Below are 21,911 nucleotides of genomic sequence, written 5' to 3' on the forward strand. Positions count from 1 at the left end.
AACTTACGAAAAAACGAAATTATAAGCTTAAGTGCAGGATCCGAAAGTTGGTCGTTTTGTCGCTATGGTTACACACACACACACCGTTGGCGGTGCGCTCAAAGTTATCTGTCAGTTGTGCAGTTACCCAAAATCTCCTGAATGAAGTTAAAACCCATCATGTCACTGATATGTGTTTTACTAAATATTAATACATCAAAAACTGTACATGATATGTGTTTTTTAAATCAAGTGACCAAAGTGCTCGTTGCCGCTGCGATCAGTGGCGCGGATACGGTGTTTTCTTGTGTGGCTCGCGCACACCGCACTGTCTTCACTCGGACGCGCGCTTCAATACGTTGCGGATATCGCCGTGGATATTGTAGTATTGTATTGCTAAATCCCCTGACCACTATGTCGGTCTGAGACAGCGAGACCTAGACAAGACCGAGAGGTCCGAGACCAAGACAAGACCAAGACCAAAGACCGTCAAGGCCGTGACAAGATCGAGACCACGTAAAAGTGGTCTCGAGACCAAGACCGGTCTCGAGACATACATCACTTCTACACACCATACAACTATACAATTTGCAGAAAGAGAAAGCTGAAAATCATCAGAAGAGCAAAAAGAAAAAGAATGATTAGATGGAGATGAGTGACATGTATAGCAGCATGCGGTAAAGAACATTCTTCTGTTTATGATATATCATACAGCTAGACCTATAATAACGACAAGACATTTCCAAGCAATAGCCTATTGACATCATATCAGGGAGATAAGTCCGTAAATTCGAGAAAAATCACATGCTTTGCTTATCCCGTGGGAATGCGCCACACGAAATTCAGATGTGGGGGGGTAATTTCTAAATCACACAAGGTCCCCAGATAATACTAATCCCGTGGGAATAGGGCTTTAGATAAATCAAGGATATAAAAGGACAAGTACTGTTTATTGTGAGAAGCTCAATTTCTGAAGCACCGTCGCTTAGACATTCAATGTAACCCAATTCAAAAAATAATGGATGGATTGCCTTCTCTTCCCAATTTTAAACAGAGACACTGTCAGTCCAAATCAGATTATTTGTGTATCTGATTGGAATCTGATCTAAAATTATTGACTGTCAATCAGTCAGATTGTGAATCACAACTGTTCAGATCCGATTTGTGTTCCGATTTGAGTTTCAAACCACATACGAATGTAGCTCGAAACTGATTTGTAAAAATTGCATTTCACGTGATTTTTTGCTGTTCACGATATCTGATCGGATTTCAATTGGATGTGCACAAAAAATGGATTTGGACTGACAGTCTCAGCATTAAAATAATTAAAACATTAAGATCTACTGTATATAATTTCTCTTTTTGTCTTCAATAGAAAATATAAACTTAATAACAGGTCAAAAAGAAGAATGTAGTCCAGCAGAGGCAAATTGTTTTATATCTGCAGTTTTATGGTTTGATTCTTTGTGTTATCAGTCGTATGGTGAAATCAAGCAGAGGAGAGACACAGAGCGACGAGTGTGATGAGCAGCAGCTCAGTTTCTGCAACGCAGCAGCCTTGAAATTGCCACCCATCCATGACTCTTGCTATTAAATGTAAACCAACCCAACAAATGATTGATGAAGGGCCTTTTTCATTCCGATTCCATTCAGCCAGATGTCAAGGAGAACCAAGCTGCTGTGATAACAGAGCTGTCTCACACCATTTAACTAACTGGCATCATGGCCGGCTCATCCTATAGAAGCAGTGCTGTGATCATGTTGGCAGGAAGTCTATTTTTGCTGCATTGCTCGCCCTCGATTAAAGTGACGGACCATCACGGTTTGACATGAGAAAACGCTAATTTCACAATAAAAACATGATGACCGCTGTATTTCACAAAGTCAGATAATGACTTTCAGAACAGTGTAAAACAAAGAAAACAAAAACACACTGTTGTCAGGAGTTGCCCAAAAACACAAAAGCTTTTTAAATCTATTTAAAGTGTAAGTAAAGCATCTAAACTACACTACATGTTATGTGGTGTGTGTGGGAGAAGTGGACACCTTTACTGCTTCCGCTCAGCTTCCGCTTCTGCTTACTCGTGCGCTATTAAACAGGCACAAGAAATCTCTGCCAAATGAATAAATTAGCTACATGTCAAAACAAAACAAACGGAATAAGCATATTTTCAATTTGTTTTCTCTAAAAAGGCCTACATTTTGTACTATTTCTATATTTTGTTTTTAAAATATACAAAATGCCCCAAAATATCAGGAAAACGTATACCTTAACGGAAATTTAATGATGTTTTTCATATTCGTTTTTTCTTTTTTTTTATGTGCAGTACGCTCCATTCTCATGACACTATATGGGATCTATTTCTGGCCTGTACCTCCAAACTCTGGGAGAGTAACATTGATTCAATCTTATGAATTGAAAATGAAGTGAAGACCTCTAAAAACTGAGACCGCAAAAGAAGATTATATAACATCCTGGAATCCATAGAGAGTCAAGTGAGTGCTGTGCACAGACAAAACCTCTTACTAAAGCAAGATAGTTCTGGCTCTGTAATCGGATTGGATAAGCCATGAGTAAAGTTGTACAGTAGCAAATATAAACACACTAGTGTCCACTTGTGAATTGAATTCTATATGTTAAGATACTTCACTGTCAGAAAGAAAAAAACGTGCAATAATTATAACTTTTTTAAGGAGTGCAAATACAAAGTGCTGTCATGAAACTCTAGATGACGCTTGCTGATTGGTCCTTAACTCAATCTGCTAGCAATCACATCGTTCTCACAGCCGATTGGTTCCTGCTGCATCAGCAGCCAATGAGCTTGCTGCTCAACTTTATTGTTCAGTGTTTGCTGTAGCAGTTTGCGGGGTGGAAAACCTCCACCTAGATCTGCTATGGGTAATTCATATAGGCCTATGCTTTTTTTTTTTTTACAGCCGACTCGGGTTCGGGTCACATTCTGAACCACATCACTATTTCTGGGTCCAATGCTCTATAAGATCCCAAAAGTAAACAACGGATGGTGCTAATGTACACTCACGTTGTTCTAACCCCCCTCCCCCCCACTCCAAAAAAAAATTGTGATCTAACCTTTATCTCCATACCATGTCTCAGTTGGCCAGACAGTGATTCATCTTTTCTAAATTAGTAAAATATTGCAGCCCAGATACTGTAGTGAGCATTATGAATTTTTAAAAGCGTAGCTGATGTCTGTAAATGAATGCTCATAAGTGGCAGTTCAGATAGTATTCTCCCTTGAAACAGAGTGGAGGCCTGGACACGGAAACAGAACTTGAAACATCTTGACTCTACAAGCGGATTGGTTCTTGCGGAAGCTCAAACGTGCTTGCGTGATGTGCAAGGACAAACCTCATTGGATCTTGCACATTTATAATATTTGATTTGCTCTATGTGTGCACGAACGCTGGTCGTCATACTGTATAAAGTCTATCCAGAAGACATTAAAAGTCAAAGTTTTAGTCTATTGGACTTTCAATGAGGGACAGAATTCTCTCAGATTTCATAAAAATAATTAGTATTTGTGTTTCCAAAACGAATAAAGGTCTTATGGGATTGGAACGATATGTAAATGATGACAATTAAAAATGTTGGGTGATCTCATTAATTTGAACAAAGACTATCCCTTTAAGTTTAACATTTTAACATTGAATTTGAACATGTTTATATTCAAAATCATTTTTAACATTTCAGGGCAGCTGTTGAGTGAATCATGGAGTAAGACGTGTTTTTCAGAGCTCCTGCAGAATACCTAAAGATTTAATCTTACAACAGCATTTTAAGGCCAAAAGTCGCAGCAAAAATATTAAACAATAGGCTACCTACCAGTCTGATATTAAAGTTGCGGATGGCAGCGAATCTCCGTAAATACAAGTACTCTGGCTCCACTAGCACAAGTCCTGAAGCCTCGGGACAAAGTGCCTCCAGTCGATCTGCTATAGACGTTAATATGGACTTATGGATGAATAAAAGTCCATATTCTCGAACATTCTCTCCTCTCTGAGGTCAGAAATATCATCTGTAATAAAGCAAGAGTTGAAGAACGCACTGGCTGAAGATTTCGACACAATAAAAAGTGAACTACAGGCGATGAGGTCCGAAATCGCGAGCAGTGCTGCCGCCAAGCGTTCTGAAATCGATCAAATGAAAGAGAACATTAAAGACGTCGAGGGGGGACTCTCCACCTGGTCAGATGAGATGGTTACTCTTCAGGCCACAGTAACCAAACTTACCAGCCAAGTCGACGATATGGAAGGGCGGATGCGGAGAGGGAATATTCGCATCACGGGAGTTCCCGAGCAACCTGGTTCGAGTTCACCCGCTGCGGTATCCGAAACTTCTGAGAGAGATGCTGGAAATGGACAGGGAAGTGAAGATTGACCGTTCGCATCGCAGTCTTGCCCAAGGAAACCGGGACACAAACCTCGCACCATCATTGTAAAGTTACATTATGATGGAGATTGCACAACGGTCCGCTCAAACACAACGGGAATCAAATCACTATCTTTCCTGATTACACAGCCAGCGTTGCTAAGGCAATAGCGGCCTTCGGTGACGTCAGGAGAGCTCTCCGGGGACGACAAGGCGTGCGCTATGGACTGCTCTTCCCGGCCAGACTTTGAATTTCACATGATGGAGAAGAAAAAGAGTTCCAAAATGCGTGGATACGTGAAGAAGAAAATTATTTCAGAGACCCGAACCTGATGCTTGACATGCTGACCTAACTTCGTGAAAAGGATTGCAGTGCGATAAGTATTCAACCCGTATTCATGTTAACAATTGAATTTGCTCAATGATTTTTGTTCAGTTGACCATTACTATTTTTCCAGAGGTAAATATTTTATGAACGTCCTAATGGCCAAGCCATCTGCACAGTTCGAGGTCTAAGTTACTAGTATTTACAATGCTAATGTAATAATACTTTTGACTGAGATGTATTGGTTCTGTAGGAGCCTGTGTGATGGTATATTCACAGCCCCTTTGTTAATTTCTTGATTTTATGCACAGGCTGGCACGTAAAGAAGTTTAATTATTTCGTTCTGAGACAAGTTTTGGTTTGTGGCTGCCTGTTCTTCCCGTACGGCCCCTAAAATATCTAGACTCACCTATGTTCTGGAGTTTTCAGATCATTCTCTTAAGTTCTATCTTTGCAGGTCTCATTGTTTCCCTGAGATCTGCCTCGGTTAAAAAAAGTGATGGAAAAATGCCCCCACTTATATATTATCCAACATGTTGGTTTTAAAGGGTATAACACCTATGTACTGTATGGCCACAAGGTTGTTTTTATTTATTTTATTTATTTTTATTTTCTACTTTTATTTCTCTCGTCGGTACCCCGCATTGCACGTTTTCCCTTATTTTTTTTGCCCATGTTTTTGAACATACAGTACATGCTTTAGATATCCCCCACTTACTTGCTACCTCTCTGCCATTACTGAATACTATAGATTTCTCTCTCTATATATATAATTAATAATGGAAACTATAAAGGTTATAAGCTATAATGTTAAGGGCCTTCATAGCCCTATGAAGACAAAAAAGATTCTGCGTCAGCTAAAACAAACTAACTGTCAAATAGCTTTTTTGCAAGAAACTCATCTCTCTGACGCAGAACATGAGAAATTAAAGAGATCATGGGCAGATAAAGTGTACTTTTCCTCTCATCCATCAGGAGAAAGAAAGGAGTGTCTATCCTAATACATAGGCAGGTAAATTTTAACTTAGCAAAGACTCATAAGGACACAGAGGGAAGATTCATTTTAGTAAATGGCTCCACAGATGGCATTAATGTTTCACTTATGAACGTGTATGCACCAAATGAGGACAGGCTTGCTTTTATTCAAAAACGTTTTCAATGTAATTGCACAGTATAGCACTGGAATATTATTAATGGGAGGAGATTTCAATTGAATTATGTCACAACATTTGGACAGACAACCCAGCTCTACTACTTCACTCTCCCGAATGAGTAAGATGCTAAAATACCAGTCTTCTGAATTTGGACTTGTAGATGTGTTGAGAAGTAAATTCCCAAATTGTAGAGATTATACATTTTACTCTTATAGACATGCATCTTATTCTAGGATAGATTATTTTTTCACTCCCAAAGAAGAGCTATATATAGAATAGTAGATATGAAGATATTACCAATGACAATTTCGGGCCATTCACCTGTGGAACTAATGTGGAGCATAGGACATAGACAAACTTCCAAACAATGGAGATTAAATGCCTCGCTCCTTAATGATAAAGAATTTATTTATTTTGTCAAAACTGAACTTAAATTATATCTAAGTATGAATGACTCTACAGAGGTATCACCACTCATAGTATGGGATTGTGCAAAAGCATATCTAATAGGCCGGATTATTTCATTCGCAAGTGCCAAGAAGAGAGAGAGAGAGAGTAGCTAAACAACAAGAATTAGAACACACTATTAAACATTTAGAGAAACAACATAAACAAACCTTAAACCCACAACTACTAAATTAAATAAAGGATGCGCGGAGAGAACACAATAGCTTAGTGGCCGATAAGATCGAAGGTAACCTAAGATTTATTAACCAAAGATATTATGAACATGGCAACAGGGCTAGAAGATTGTTAGCAATTAAATTAAGAAAGCAGGGATCTTCAAACATCATACAAAAAATAAAATCTTGTAGCTCTATCAATCCCCGTACTAAACCTGATGAAATTGCAGAATCTTTTGCAGATTTCTACACTCTACAAAAATTCTGATACTATTCTGGCACCGTTCCTAAATTATATAAAATTGAATGAGTTAACAGAGTCAATGGCAAAGGATCTGGATGAACCCATTAAAGAAAGTGAAATAATTGAGACAATCTCTACGTTGAAGAATAATAAAAACCCAGGACTCGACGAATATATAAATTAATTCTATAAAAACTTTAAAGAGCTAGTTTCTCCGCTCTTATTAAGAGCATATCATTATGAGCTGCAATCTGGTACAATGGCGCCCTCGTGGAGGGATGCAACCATTGTTGTAATTCACAAAGAGGGCAAAGATCCTGCTGAATGTCATTCATATCGGCCTATAGACCAATTTTCAGTTGGTAACATGGTGACGTTTTTTGTGGGCGGAGCTTAGGTGGAGACAGAACGATCCCTCTGGCCGCTTCCCTAACGCTAGTTTGCAAGTTTTGTTAGCTTGATTTTTAACAATGACTGGTGAAAATCTGATTTTATCTTAATGTGCAAGGTCACTCAGTGTCCAGGATCGTGATTGTTATTTGCTAAAAGTTCATTTTAATGGACGGAACCAGATTGGCTGACCTGTACTGTACATGCTGTCAATGGATGGACGATCTAACAGGATTAACGTTAACGCTGTTGATTGGCCTGACTTCTACACCTATCCGATAGAGAAACCGAGCGTAAAGAGAAACTGAGGGCATGTAAATCTTTAGATGCCTGTAACTATGTGCTGAATGATCATGTACAAGACTTGTGTGTACGATCCGCAGTTCTGGCGAGCCAGCGCAAAGAAGACGACAATGTAAAGAGTGACATTACGGTGCAATTTTAATGATGTTAATATTTTCTAGAAATAAAAAATCCAGATACAGAATATTCATTTTTGATTGATTCTTGAACCCAACAACACAACAAGAGGACATTTAATAATAATAACAATAATAATTTAAGCTCCTTATTATGTAGCCGAATCTGTGCTGGTTTGTATTGGCCGCCTCCAGTTTTCCCTTTGTTTTGCCTCCAGCTAGCGCCTTGACGTAACTGTGACGTCGGCTCGAAATTGGTCTATTTCATTGTTAAATGAGGATTTACGTATATTAACTGCCATTCTTGCAGAAAGAGTATATAAATTAATTAGTCAAATTATACATCCGGACCAACGGATTATACATCCGGACCAAAAAGAGATATTATGGAGATAACCTTCGTAGAGCGTTAAATATTATGAGCTATACAAAATCTACAGGTGCAAAGGCAGTATTCTTATCACTTGATGCTCATAAGGCATTTGATCGGGAATCTTGGCAGTATCTGATCCAAACACGTCTTAAACGGTTTAAATTTGGCCCCAATTTCATAAAGTGGGTTCAAACACTCTACACAAATCCACTCGCCTCAGTGAGACTTAACAGTTGTAGATCTGGACGTTTTACTCTTGAAAGTGGATGCAGACAAGGATGTCAATTGTCGCCCTTGTTGTTTGCTATCAGCATCGAACCCCTTGCTCAACTCATTCGGGACGACAGTGTAATTAAGGGAATTGTAATTGGAGGAGAGGAACACAAGTTGTCGTTATACACTGATGATGTCCTAGTTTTCCTAACAGAACCTGAGACAACAATTCCATATTTAAAAAAGCTAATTCTCAAGTATGGATACTACTCTGGAAAGTGAATATGGATAAAACTGGAATGTGGCCATAGATGTTAATGGTTAAAAGCAGGTTCAAATGGCCCAAGAATGGGTTTAAATACTTGGGCATCTTTATTTCCTCCTCTTTGGACCAGTTATACGACACAAACTATAGAAAAGTGATTAAAAATATTAGTGCAGATTTAAATCGTTGGACAGCTCTCCCTCTCTCTCTGGTTGGTCGTGTTGAATCTATTCGCATGAATGTCCTGCCGAGATTACTTTATTTGTTTCAGATGTTACCTATAGAAGTGCCAAAATCTATCTTTGATTTGCTGAATAAAATAATTTCTAAATTTAAGGAAAACGGCCAAGAATAAGGCTTAAAATAATACAATCACCTAAAACAAATGGCGGGCTGGGACTCCCAAACTTTAGGTTTTACTTTTGGGCAGCTCAATTGAGGCCCCTGGTTTCATGGATGAGAGAAGACACACAAACTCGGTGGATCAATATAGAAAAGAGCCTCTGTTCCATACCCCTAAAAATAGTACCCTTTTCCAGCGTATCCTTAAAAAATTTCCCCATGGGGCATTTGTCACCAAAGTTACTTTAAAAATTTGGAGAACTATACAAAGGTAATTTTGGTTTGTCTAAGAAAATCTCATCTGCATTGGCTATCTCAATGACTTTGCACCATCTCGTACAGACGTGGGTTTCAAAAAGTGGTCACAATATGGACTTGATTATCTGCACCAATTATTTTGTGGTCATGTCCAAAATTAAGAAATTACTGGAATGATTGATGCCCTTAAAGAAATCTTCCATCATGAAATCCCAGATGACCCCATAATAGCCCTTCTAGGATTTACTACAAATTTTACTTTCTGCAGCCATTAAGTGTATTACATGCAGATCGTTAAAACCTGATCCTCCATCATACAACGCTTGGATTCAAAAGGTATGGGAGTTGTACGAAATGGAACAAATCACATTTGCATTACGACTTCAGTTTTCTTAAAGGGACCATGTGTAGTTCCCTTTCGAAGGGAACTCAACAATACGTCATTGATGCTATGGGGAACGCCTCAGGCGTGACAGGTGTCTGAAATCACCATCAAATCACGTCAATCACATTGACCGGTGACAGCCCGTGAATCATTAACGTGAATGATTAACGTGCGACCTGGAAGTATATAAGGGCGCCTTGCAAACATGACAAATCATCTTTTCGTCTTCAGGGACTGTTTTGTCTGTAACTGCTTTGAAAATCAGGTAATTATTAAATGCTTTCAGAAGTGTGCAGACCCGTGCTCAAGGTATCTGAAGCCGGGTGACACACGCGAACTGTGCATTTTTCTGTCTGGGAAGGAAGACGTGCACAGGCAGTTCTCGAGGGAACTGCCTGTACAAATTGTGACCGCGCCTGTCCCTCTTCTCGAGAGAAGAGGGTTCAGCGTCTGGATGTCACAGATGAAGCTCACCGATCGCCTTGAGAGGGCTGTAATCCTCTCAGACGATGCGGCGGCTGACGAGAAGCTGCAATTGGATGAAGTTTTTCACAAAAAAAAAGAAAAAAAAAAGAAAAGGGAAAACTTAGTCCGGCAGCATGCGCTCTCCCGGACAAACAGGAGATGGCTGATGAGGGTGGTAATAATAAGATATTTTCCTGTATCTTCTCAGCCACCCTGCCCCGTGTATGCTGAGCTGGTTGGTGTTATAGAACGCGCCGCGGGCAGGCTGCAGCTGCCGTGGCTGCTCGTTGGGGGAGAAATCGCTCGCGATGAAAGCGTTTTTTCCCCGGTCATAGAACCACCAGCTCAGGTGAGCCTTTCATTTCTTCCCGATCTCATACTGAGATCGAGAGGACATGGAAGAACCCATACTCTGCCTGTATCCACCAACATCAGCAGGCTAGTCTCGCTGATGTTGAGAGGATAGGAGAGCGTGGGTATGCGTCGATGGGAAAACAATCGACACTGAGAGCTCAAACCCTGCCAGTTGAATGGCAGAGCATACACGTCAGCGGGTCAGGCCGGTGCTAGCCTGCACATCATGGCGGTGTTGCAGGTACACCAGGCCGATCTGCTGGGGGATCTTGACCAGGGGGTGGGGCCCCTGAGGCGGTTACTGAGCTGCGCCACAAATGAAAAAAAAAAAAATATATAGCTCTCCGGGATGGCGACGATACTGGCCACGGAGAGACATTTGTGGTTGAACCTGGCCGACATCGGGAAGAAAGAGAAAGGCTTTCTCCTCGAATTCGCTGGTTTCGCCCTCTGAGCTTTTTGGCACCTCCGTGTTGGCGGTGGTTGGAAAGTTCAGTGAGGCGAAGGCGCGCTCAGCTGTATCCAGAACATACATACCGCTGAGATCCGTGTCCATGCCCAGACAGATGGGAGGGCCTGGCCTATCATGGTCCGAGGACCTTAGATGAGGCCAGAGAGCCAGTGTCCGCTCTCGTGCGCCTCCTCCGTGGAGTAGTAGGTCGCAGAGGAGGCGCGACTCCCGCAAGAAGAGGGATCTGAGGGAGGTGATCCGGCACAAACGCATGTTGCGTCGGTCATGGATCATCTTCCCTGAGGGCGTGATTATATCTTAGCCCTTTCCTCTCTTCCCCGACTCCCCAAGCGCTTCTTACATCAGGCCTGAGGCTGGGCTCATGGTTAGAACAATGTTCTGATGGCCCGCCTCGGCTTGGTTAGTGAGAGTGCCTCTTTCAGGTATGTAAAGGTGGTAGACCCCATGTTCATGAAGAACTGTCTGGTGAGTCTTCACTTCGCACGCCGCAGGTGAGCTGCTGGTCTTTTCAAAGAGTATTTTTTGTGAATAAAAAATAATATGTTTCTCTTTACAGACCTCGTTCCCTGTATAGAGTTATGGGGCCATGTCAAGGTAATAAGGTAAGAGAATTTTTTTGGATTATCAGGGCCCTGATGTTCCCCGTTAGGTGGCCAGAACGATAACTATGTTAGCCTTCGGGCTATTAGCCACCTCAGGGTAGAGTAGTTGGTCTCTCTCTGATAGAATGTTTTACTTAGAGTGTTGACTGACGCTAGAGCTTCAGATAGATCTTATGTCCGGCCCATGGGACCGTTTTGACTTTTCTGAGTTTTTTCGCCCCTTGAGCTCTGTTGAGTTTTCATTAGGTTGAGCATTCTGCAGCCCTTTGTATGGAATAATACAGACTATATTCTTTAGTAGGCTGTGACTCCTCTGAGCCCTCAGATAGATCTATGCTTACAGGCTGGCCCTCACCAGGGAGGCCTAGGCTGTGCCAGGGATATTAGAGGCGTTCTGCTAAAATTAGCATTTCTTCCTCTGACCCTTCACTTTGTAAATGTAGGTTTTTGGCATCCCTGTATTATCAGCCTCCTCCCATGGGAGTCGTTAGGCCAAGGCCCGCCCCCTTCTCTGCATTCTGGGGTGACTAGAGTAATGCAGCGTGGTGCAGAGGATGGTTTATAAGGACATGGTAGGCCTCAGTTAGGCCTCCGTGGTATATAAGTCCTTTTGAGCAGGGTTAGGCCATCTTTCGCTTCACGAAGAAGACTGAGTCTCCTGCCCGACCCTGCGGTGCAGAACTGGTCTACGGATTTAGGCCGCCACTATGGGCTTCACTTACCTCGTTGCGCTACTGCTCGAGCGCCGGGTTGTAGGTGATTGACTTTCATTCAAGCCCCACTCCCCTAGGTTGGGCACAGATACATTTCTGTCACCCCTAGAGCCGCTGGCAGGCACGCCCCCTGGTAACCTCAGGGTGAGGTGTGAGTATTCCCCTGTGATTCAGGGTAGGTCTGAGTACTTCACTCCCAGTTCTGTTTATCCTACCTCGCACCACTATGGCTCGGGTCGAGTATGAAGTAAGCCTTCACTTCTTTGGTCGAAGTACGCTCCCCTGTAGCCAGAGCATTGCCCTGAGCTGACGCCCATGCATAGATGGTAGGCCCCTGACTAACTGGGGCCTCCGTTGAGGCAGAGTGGCGTATGTTGTACTCCCCTTGTTTTTAAGGGTGCTAAGCTCTCTTGCTAAGTACACTGCCGTGGGCAATGTGATTAGGCACCAGGATGCTGTAGGCGCTGTGTAAACAGCTTATCTGCCAACGAAGGCTGCGCCATCAGGTAGTAGGCCTCAGCAGGCCTCCTTGTATGGGCAGCCCCCAATAGGGTGCTGTAGGCCACTTCTCGAGAGAAATGGTTGGCCTTGGTGGTTCGGGCAGTTGGCTCACCGGTGGGTAGTAGGCCTTTAACAGGCCTCCTCGGAGGTGAATCCCAACATTGTGGGACATACTTTATAGCCGCTACAGGTAGCTAACCGTACTAGGCCTCCTGTGGGTGGGCCCAATAGTTACGTTGGTGTAGTATGGTTCCCAACAGTGTTCCTTTGTAGCAGAATGGACTTGCTATCAGCTAGTAGGCCCAACCAGCCCTCCCTGATAGGCGAGTCCCCAGCTGGCTGGCCTTAGCAGGCCGCCTTGGAACTGTCACCCAGACTCAGCTACCAGTTGCTATCAGGTAATAGGCCACTCAGGCCTCCCTGAAGGTGAATTCCCACTTAAGATGGTTATCAGGTAGTAGGCCTCACCCGGCCTCCCTAAAGGCGAATCCCCACCTACATTGGCTATCAGGTAGTAGGCCTCACCAGGCTTCCCTGGAGACAAGCCCAAGGACAGACAACTGGACAGCTAGCCTGACTTTCTATCGGGTAGCAGAAAAAGCTCCCAGATATTATGGCTGTCAGGTAGTAGGCCTCACCAGGCCTCCCTGAAGACGAGTTCCCACATGCTGTGATTATAAGGTAGTAGGCCTCACCAGGCCTCCTTGTGAGTGGTTCCCTAGCGGTGCTGGGTTCAGGAAGCTAGTGGCCTCTTGCTATCATTTCAGCTGGCCTTATCAGGCAGCTGCTGAGGCGAGCTTGCGCCCTGGCTCGACAAAAGTGTTCATTCTCTGCTACTGGTTCCCTCTCGGAACCTCTTTCCTGCCTACAGCCTGGTTTTGCCTACCAGGGGGACCATATGCTCCCCTCATTGAGGGTCACTGTGAGCACGCGGACTCCTGAGTCTGGTCAGACGGTCGTAGGCCTCTCGCGAGGCCTCCCAGTTAGATCAGTCCTTAGGCCTTCACAGGCCTCCTCAGTGTTTTGAAACACAGACACTGGGTTGATCCGTGGATCGAGTAGAGAAACTCCCCTCGTTAGCAAGGGTTGGAAAGTACTATGCTGAGTCATACTCTCCGGGATATCCCGTCTCTGAGATCCGGGCCGAGCGGTTCACTGCCAGCTCTCAGTCCCTCGGGTTGGATGCCTTACCTAAGGCAAGTGTCCAGAGGCTCTGTCTTCAGACAGACAGGAAGTGGCCAGACTAAGTGTCTATGCTCTGACGCCAGGTCAGGCCGTCCTGGTGGCATTTCGGGGTGAGTACGTTCCCCTGAATAGTGATTGGCTGGGGTTCCTTCGGGTTCCCTCGCCACATTCCCTAGAAGGGACCCCTTCTAATTGAAGTTGTGGTCCTAGGCCTTTGAGCAGGCCCAGGTAGCCCTTTCATTTAACTATGTTTATGGAGGTTTTCCTGTGAGGCTTATAGCTTGGGCTATGACCGTAGGGAGTGGTGTAACTGACAGCCCAGTGTGACCTGAGGGTGTGTGGTTCTAGCATTTCATTTGAATTTGCTGGTTCGGACAGTTGTCACTGCCTGAGGGCATGCACTCCCCTCAGCATGGCGGAGTGGGTATTTCGTTCCCCATAGCGTCGATGACGTATTGTTGCATTTCCTTCGAAAGGGAACGTCTCAGGTTACGACTGTAACCTTTGTTCCCTGAGAACAGGGAACGAGACAATATGTCTCCCTGCCATGCCTCGAGGCTTGCCTACCGTACAGTCCCTTCAGACGATAAGGTGATTTGTCATGTTTGCAAGGCGCCCTTATATACTTCCAGGTCGCACGTTAATCATTCACGTTAATGATTCATGGGCTGTCGCCGGTCAATGTGATTGACGTGATTTGATAGTGATTTCAGACACCTGTCATGCCTGAAGCGTTCCCCATAGCGTCGATGACGTATTGTCTTGTTCCCTGTTCTCAGGGAACAAAGGTTACAGTCTTAACCTGAGACGTTTTTAAAATATTTTATTATCTAAAATCAATATTTTTATTCATAAATATGTCTTCAATGGTGTACAAATACTTCTGCCAATTATCTGATTTATCCTCGTAAACGAAGAATTTATTATCTTTATATACATGGGACGGGTAGGTCCACGGAGGCTTCCATGTCGTTCCGCCATCTTGATAAACTATAATAGCAGAGAGGGACAAACAGTACTATGTCAACGCAGTAAAAAGGTGGGCTCCTGTAATGCCTTTAATACTCCAATGATCACGAGTTATACTATCATATCCACCCTGTGTTCATCTCTGCCTTTCTCCATTCTTTTTTTTTTTTTTTCTCTCCCCTCCCTCGGTATTAGGTGTATTTGTTTTCATTCTCTGTATAATGTGTACGATATAATTAAGTTTGAACAATTGTCAATATTGTGGGAACATGATGGACTAACATGTTAAAACCCAATGTCATACTGTATTGTATGTAATGATGTGGCTCTAAATAAAAATATAAGGTAAAAAATAAAATAACCTAATGCACAGCTAACTGTTATTTTACTTAAATAATACATTTGATTGAATAAGACGTGAATGTGTGCGTCTGTGCTGGTTTATGTTGGTAAACTAGGACAGCTTGAACTGGTGACCGGTCAGATTAACACATGCACTCACGCCGTCTTCGACCTGCTAATTGTAGACTGCTTATTTTTATCCATTGTAAAAAACTTCTTTAAGTTCCTCGAAGTTTTCCTGTATTTTTATGGTGGTACGTTAAAGCCAAAGGCTAAAGTGATTATAACCTTTCTCACTCACTCATTGCTGTGAGTGAGTTTAGCTGGATGCTTAAACCCTTTCCTTCACTGGAGCGATAATATTTTCCTACAGGCTAACTCTGAAGCTCGGATTCAGTTGCCCTCTTTTATGGTACATTACTGAGGCTCTGACTCATTTTGTTTTTTACATATTGTGATTCTGTTGTGCTGAAGCTGTTGTGCCATATTGAGAATTTGAATTTTTTGCTTGAGAGTTCCAGCAATTAGAAATTAAAATTTCACAGACTACTACATTTACTGCAGGAGGTGATTCAGCAAAATAAGAGAATTGGTTAATAGAGTTAAACGTACCATGAATTCCATTTACATACGTGACTATGCCCTTTTCATTCATGTTATGCACAGATTAAATAATGATGGTTGAGTTCATTTTGATTGAGTGTTATTAGAGTGACAGAGAAGAATAAATCAGGGGGGTTAATGCACTGTGGGGTTTCTGAATAAACTGTATCGATGGTTGTGTTTATTTGCACATATACTGTCTGTGTAGTTTTAGCTTTACAGTCTTGTTGGTCGGTTCTGAGTGCTCAGTGGGGACGTTGCAGCAAACGCCTGGCATATTTATTTGGGCCTGAAGCATCACTCCATTACCATGATCCAGGCAACTTATTTGTCTATTTAAAATGCTGAAAGTGCAGCAGTCTACATGGACTGACTCATTATAATGCTGTTCCATCAACTGATCATTTTTGGTGAGTTATAGCTTCTGGGACCATAAGAATAATACACAAAATACTGTTTAAACTACAGTAAACGAAATACTGCCACCTGGTTTCCACCAGAGGAAATTTATGGAAGCCAGTTTTTGTTTGCTTAATGCATACTTTTCAATACTAGTACTACTAATAATAATAATAATAATAATTATTATTATTATTAAAAACAGTCCACAATTAACTGGTAATAGGTGAGGGTATCGTGATTGAGTGCAAAAGGAGCATCTCAGTTTTTGCAAGCCAAGATGGGTCAGGGCCCTCAGACGGCACTGCATGAAAACCGTCATGCGACTGTGTTAAATATAGCGTGGGAATATTTTGGAAAACCGTTGTCCCTTAACACAGTCCGCCGCTGCATCAAGAAATGCAACTTGAATCTCTGTTAGAAATCTGTTCAATGCAGATATAGCACTGAGTTATCTGAGCCTGAGCTCAGATGGTCTTAAGTGTACTGTGGTCAGATGAGTCCATGTTTCAGCTTGGCATCGAGTTCTCAGTCCCAAAGACCATCCAGACTTTCATCAGCGACAGGTACAACAGCAAACACCTGTCATGGTATGGGGTGAATCAGTGAAACGGCATGGGTGACTCGCATAACTTTTACAAAGTGTAATTAAAAGGAAAGGTGACGTGACCCAGTGTGGTAAGCATGCCTCTGTCCTAACTTTTTAGGAGAGTTTTGCAGCCATCAAAATCAAAATTTGTTTATTACAAAATACACTTAAGTTAACTTACACTTAATTTAATAAGTTAACAAAATACACTTAAGTTAACTTAAACACACAGTTTAAGTTAACTTTGAACATCTTGTCTCTGTACTTTTGACAGTTAAATAAAGGTAAATAAAGTTAAAAGAGAATTAAATTATGCTATTTTAAAGGTTCCTAATGTTGTTTTGTTAGGGACTGCGCTGGAAATGAATGTCATCGTATCTTAATGATACAAAAATAACACTGCTCTAAACATATATAAATTTGCATGTACATTATTAATACTACACTGCAAAAATTATGGTAGTATCCTGTTCTGATCATTGCCATTTGTGTGTGTGTTTTATTAGGTAATAGATTCTCCTCGTCCCATGCCCGTTTGCTGGTGGTTGGAGTGTGGTGTTATGCGGCAGTGTTTGCAGTAGGTCCGCTCTCAGGCTGGGGTCAGTACGGGTCAGAGCCTTACGGCACCGCCTGCTGTATCGACTGGCACGCGCCCAGCTACAGCACACCCGCCATGATCTACATCATCTGCCTCTTCTTCTTCTGTTACATCGTACCCTGCACCATCATCATCCTCTCCTACACTCTCATCCTTGTGACGGTCCGGGGGGCCCAACATGCAGTGCAGCAGCACGTCTCTCCGCAAAACAAAATCTCCAACGTGCAAACACTTATTGTCAAGGTAAGGGTCACACATAGAGTTGAGGAGAATGAGTACTCCACTGCTTTTCAACCTGTTGGAGGTAATGGTAGTAATACTGGTTCCTCACTGGTGGGATTGCATTCATTCCTTGTACAGTATTTAAATGTAACAACTTTAAAAATGTCAAGAAGTATAACCAGGGTCTAAAATGAAAACTCGCCACTGTTAACATCTGAACACCGCGTCTCTCAGACAGCGCGCAAAGTTGAGCTCTCTTTCATGCCGTCTTGCGCTTCAAAGGACAAATTCACTCACAGTTATGTCAAAAAACGCCTGTCTCTGCGAGTATCTTGGTAAAAAATAGTATGTTACGTCTGAAGTGAACGCAAACACGAAACCCATGATCCGTGAGTGCATTCGGTCCTAAAGTAACAGCATCCTAATAATCCTGCTACTGTCTGTGTGTTTTTAATGTTAACCAAACAACAAAGGACAACGGAAAAAACACTCACTGATCTTGAACTTTAAAAAGCATATGTAGACTATCCAGTGTTATTTATTTGGTTAGCCTGATTTATTAAAGTTTTGTACCTGAAAACTATTAGACATGCCAGAAGAGCACTGTTTATTTAATTTGTATGTATTGTATTGTATTTATTTGTGCTTTTGCTTTTAATTGGATTTTTTGTCCTGATTTTATTACTGACTGTTAACTTGTCTTTAAAAATGTAGGCTAATACATTTCTATTAGTTAAACTAGTAGTTTTAGCTGTGGTATCAAATTGGAATAGAGGAGTGTGAATTTTCACTGGTATCTAAAATGTTGGTGTCATAACTGCCTGTTTTTGGGTCATGGCTAGTAAAAAAATATTTTTGGCCAGTTAATTTTCATAAGTCACCGGCCATTGGCAGGTGTGGCAAAACAATTAGCTGTAGGCCCTGGGTATAACTATCATAACCATAGTTCCCTGAGAAAGGGAACGAGACGATGCGTCAACGACGCTTTGGGAACGCACCCAGCGTGAATGCGTCTGAAGCATCTATGTCAACTAGTCCAATGGAAAGAATGAGCGTCACGGGCGGGTGACGTCATGACCAGAAAGAGATAAAAGCACATCCGGTGCAAACCGGCATTAGCTTCGAAAATTGCAGAAGCAAGCCGATCACAGGGATGCAGGAAGTATGGCAGGGTGACGCATCGTCTCGTTCCCTTTCTCAGGGAACTATGGTTACAGTCGTAACCTGAGACGTTCCCTTTCGAGGGAACTCGCGATGCGTCAACGACGCTTTGGGAACGAGAATACCCAAATCGCCAAAGTTTCAAGTACCTGAGTGTCAGTCTGTTGTACGCTAAGCACTAAGCACCTGAGAACCTGGGGCAGCTTCCAGGTCCAAGCTGTAAAACCTGACGAATGTGAGCGGTGAGGACCAGCCCGCCACATCACACACGTCTTGGAGAGAAACCCCAAATAATAAGGCTTTAGAGGCCGCCATACCCCTAGTAGAGTGAGCCCTGACCGCCAAAGGGCACAGCTGGTCAGAGTACTTGTAAGCAAGTGAAATAGCCTTGACTATCCACCTACTAACCGTCTGTTTAGAAGCAGGAAGACCTTTCTTGGGTAATCCAAAACAAACAAATAACTGGTCGGAGTTTCTCCACTGAGAAGTCCGATGAACATAAGTGTCCAGTGCTCGCACTGGACACAAGAGGTTCAGCTTTTCCTGGTCCGCAGATGTAAAAGGAGGAGGACAGAAAGCCTGCAGCACAATAGGCCTCGGAATCATGGTCGGCACCTTAGGGACGTATCCCTGTTTTGGATATAAGAATGCCTTGACCATCCCCGGTGCAAACTCAAGGCTAGTGGGGGAAACCGAAAGGGCCTGAAGGTCTCCGACTCTTTTGAGGGACGAAATAGCTAACAGAAAGATAGTCTTAAAAGTGAGAAATTTCTCTGAAACCGAGTCTAAGGGCTCAAATGGAGCCCTAGACAGGCCTTCCAAAACTATTGAAAGGTCACAGGCCGGCACCCTAGTGCGAGTTGCAGGCCTCAGCCTCAAGGTGCCACGAAGGAAACGAGTAATCAGGGGGTCTCGACCCAGAGATGCACCACCCACCAGGGCGTGGGAAGCCGCAATGGCCACCACGTAGACCTTGAGCGTGGATGGACATAGACCTGATGTGAAACGCTCCTGTAGAAACTCGAGGACTGTGTTTACTGAACAGTTAACCAGGTCCCACTGGCGTTGGTGACACCAAGAAGAAAAAACTCTCCATTTTAGCGCATTAAGTTTCCTCGTAGCAGGAGCTCTGGAGCTTAGAATGGTCTCAACAACCTCGGTTGAGAGACCACTCTCCCTTAGTTGGGCCCCCTCAGAGGCCAAACCAATAGTTTCCATATCTCTGGTCGGGGGTGAAATATTGTGCCCCCTGCCTGAGACAGAAGGTCTCTCCTGATCGGGATCTCCAAGGGAGGGCCGTCGAGAAGATGAATGAGGTCCGCAAACCAAATTCCGCTCGGCCAGCATGGTGCTACTAGCAGTAGGCTTATTCCATCCTGGCGGATTCTCTTCGGAACTCCTGGGAGCAGAGCAACAAGGGGAAATGCGTACAGACGTAGCCTCGGCCACGTCTGCACCATAGCATCCAGCCCCAGGGGGGCTGGTTGAGTGAGGGAGAACCAGAGTGGACAGTGCGTCGTGTGCTGAGACGCAAACAGATCCACTTCTGCCTGGCCATAAAACTCCCATATTTGCTCCACCGCCTCGGGGTGGAGTCTCCAGTCCCCTGGCCTCAGCCCCTGCCTCGACAGGGTGTCTGCTCCTATATTCTGGTCCCCTGGAATATACACTTCCCTCAGAGAGAGTATTTTCCCCAGGGACCACAGGAGGATCTGGTGCGCCAGTTTGCAAAGCGGACGCGAACGCAGACCCCCCTGGCGGTTCAGATAAGAGACCACCGATGTGTTGTCTGTACGGCAATTTATGTGCCAAGAGAGATGATGACTCCTCCACAGACCTTGAGCCGAGCGGCCTTCCATTACCGCACCCCAGCCAGTGAGGGAAGCATCTGTCGAGATAGCAACTCGATGGCAAAGAGCTCCCAACACCGGACCCTGGGTTAAGAACCAGTGTTTCCTCCATATAACCAAGGCGCGGAGACACCGCCGTGTTATCTTGATCATACGAAGTGGGTTTCCCTTTGGGGAGAACCCTCTGGTCCTGAGCCACCACTGCAAAGGTCTCATGTACAGCAGGCCAAAGGGTATCACATTGGATGCTGCTGCCAAGAGGCCTAACAGTCTCTCGAACTGTTTCACAGTTCGTGACTGGCCTAGCTTTAGCTTATTTGTGGCTGTAAGGATAGCAGCTACACGAGCGGGTGATAGAACGGCTCGCATCGTGACTGAATCCCATACCACACCAAGAAAAGTGGTTCTCTGTACTGGAGAAAGCACACTCTTTTTGGCATTGAGCCTCAAACCTAACATTTGCATATGAGCGAGAACGACACCTCGGTGCCGAACCGCTAACTGTTCTGATTCCGCTAGAATCAGCCAGCCATCTATGTAGTTCAGAATACGTATGACCTGCAGCCTGAGCGGGGCCAGAGCTGCATCTACACATTTCGTGAACGTGCGGGGTGATAAAGCTAGACCAAAAGGAAGTACCCGATATTGGTATTTTTTGCCCCCGAAAGAAAACCTCAGGAACCTCCTGTGCTGAGGGAGGATGGAGACATGGAAGTAAGCGTCTTTCAGATCTATCGTTCTATCTTATTGATCCTTTCTCTACTATCTGCAGGACCCATTAAGATATATTTGGCAGTAGCTTCCACGCTGCCAGAAAATCTACTAAGGGAACCAGGCTGGCCTCTGGTGTTATAGAGACAGCTAGTTCGGGAGCCTGAAACATACCGGCAGGAACTACCTGAACTGACTGTTTTTGAACCCCCCTCAGAGGATGCGAGTCTGACGCAATGTCGAGTCGACATTGCACCAGAAGCTCGCTGGAGACCGCTGCGCCCCGAAGCACCGAGGGTGGCGGGGTTGGCAGAACGGCCCCGTGAGGACACCGAGATGGAACGGGCACCGTATTCTGAGGTGTGTACCGTCCCACCCCGGTTGGGGCTGCCCTCACAGGTCTGACGCCAGAGACGTCAGGACCTTTTCTTTTGGGCCGAAGCCTTCTTAGCCTGAAGAACGGTCCTCAGATCTGGCTTAGACTTCGAAGACTTCGGCTGAGAGTGTTGCGACTGTTTCCAGTGTTTCTGTGGAGGTGCACGAGACGCAACACTCTCTTTCTGTTGAGCACGATATGAGGAGCTCGACGGCTGGGGCTGCTCACGCCCAGCAGTCCCAGGGGGTAAGACACGGCGAGGGAGAAACTTTTTGAATGCCTCTGATTGTTTTTTACCCTCCTGAAATCGGTCAACTACAGCGCTCACTGCATCACCGAAGAGACCAGAAGGATCTACTGGAGCATCAAGGAGGAAGGTTTTATCCTTCTCCTTAATCTCAGCAAGGTTTAACCAGAGGTGTCTCTCAGTAGCTACAAG

General features: G+C 43.9%; 1 protein-coding gene across 1 annotated transcript in view; it reads left to right on the plus strand.

Annotated features, from left to right (window-relative positions):
• opn7b (opsin 7, group member b) overlaps nucleotides 1-21,911 on the plus strand; it is a 140,813-nt gene that overhangs the window by 109,805 nt on the left and 9,097 nt on the right. Inside the window, exon 5 of the mRNA XM_056233327.1 lies at nucleotides 17,061-17,395. Within this exon, the coding sequence (XP_056089302.1) occupies nucleotides 17,061-17,395 (335 nt within the window). The remainder of the gene's footprint in view (nucleotides 1-17,060; nucleotides 17,396-21,911) is intronic.

Source organism: Rhinichthys klamathensis, unplaced genomic scaffold (genome assembly GCF_029890125.1).
Source record: "Rhinichthys klamathensis goyatoka isolate OS25496 unplaced genomic scaffold, OSU_Roscu_1.1 h1tg000368l_1, whole genome shotgun sequence".
NCBI lineage: Eukaryota > Metazoa > Chordata > Actinopteri > Cypriniformes > Leuciscidae > Rhinichthys > Rhinichthys klamathensis.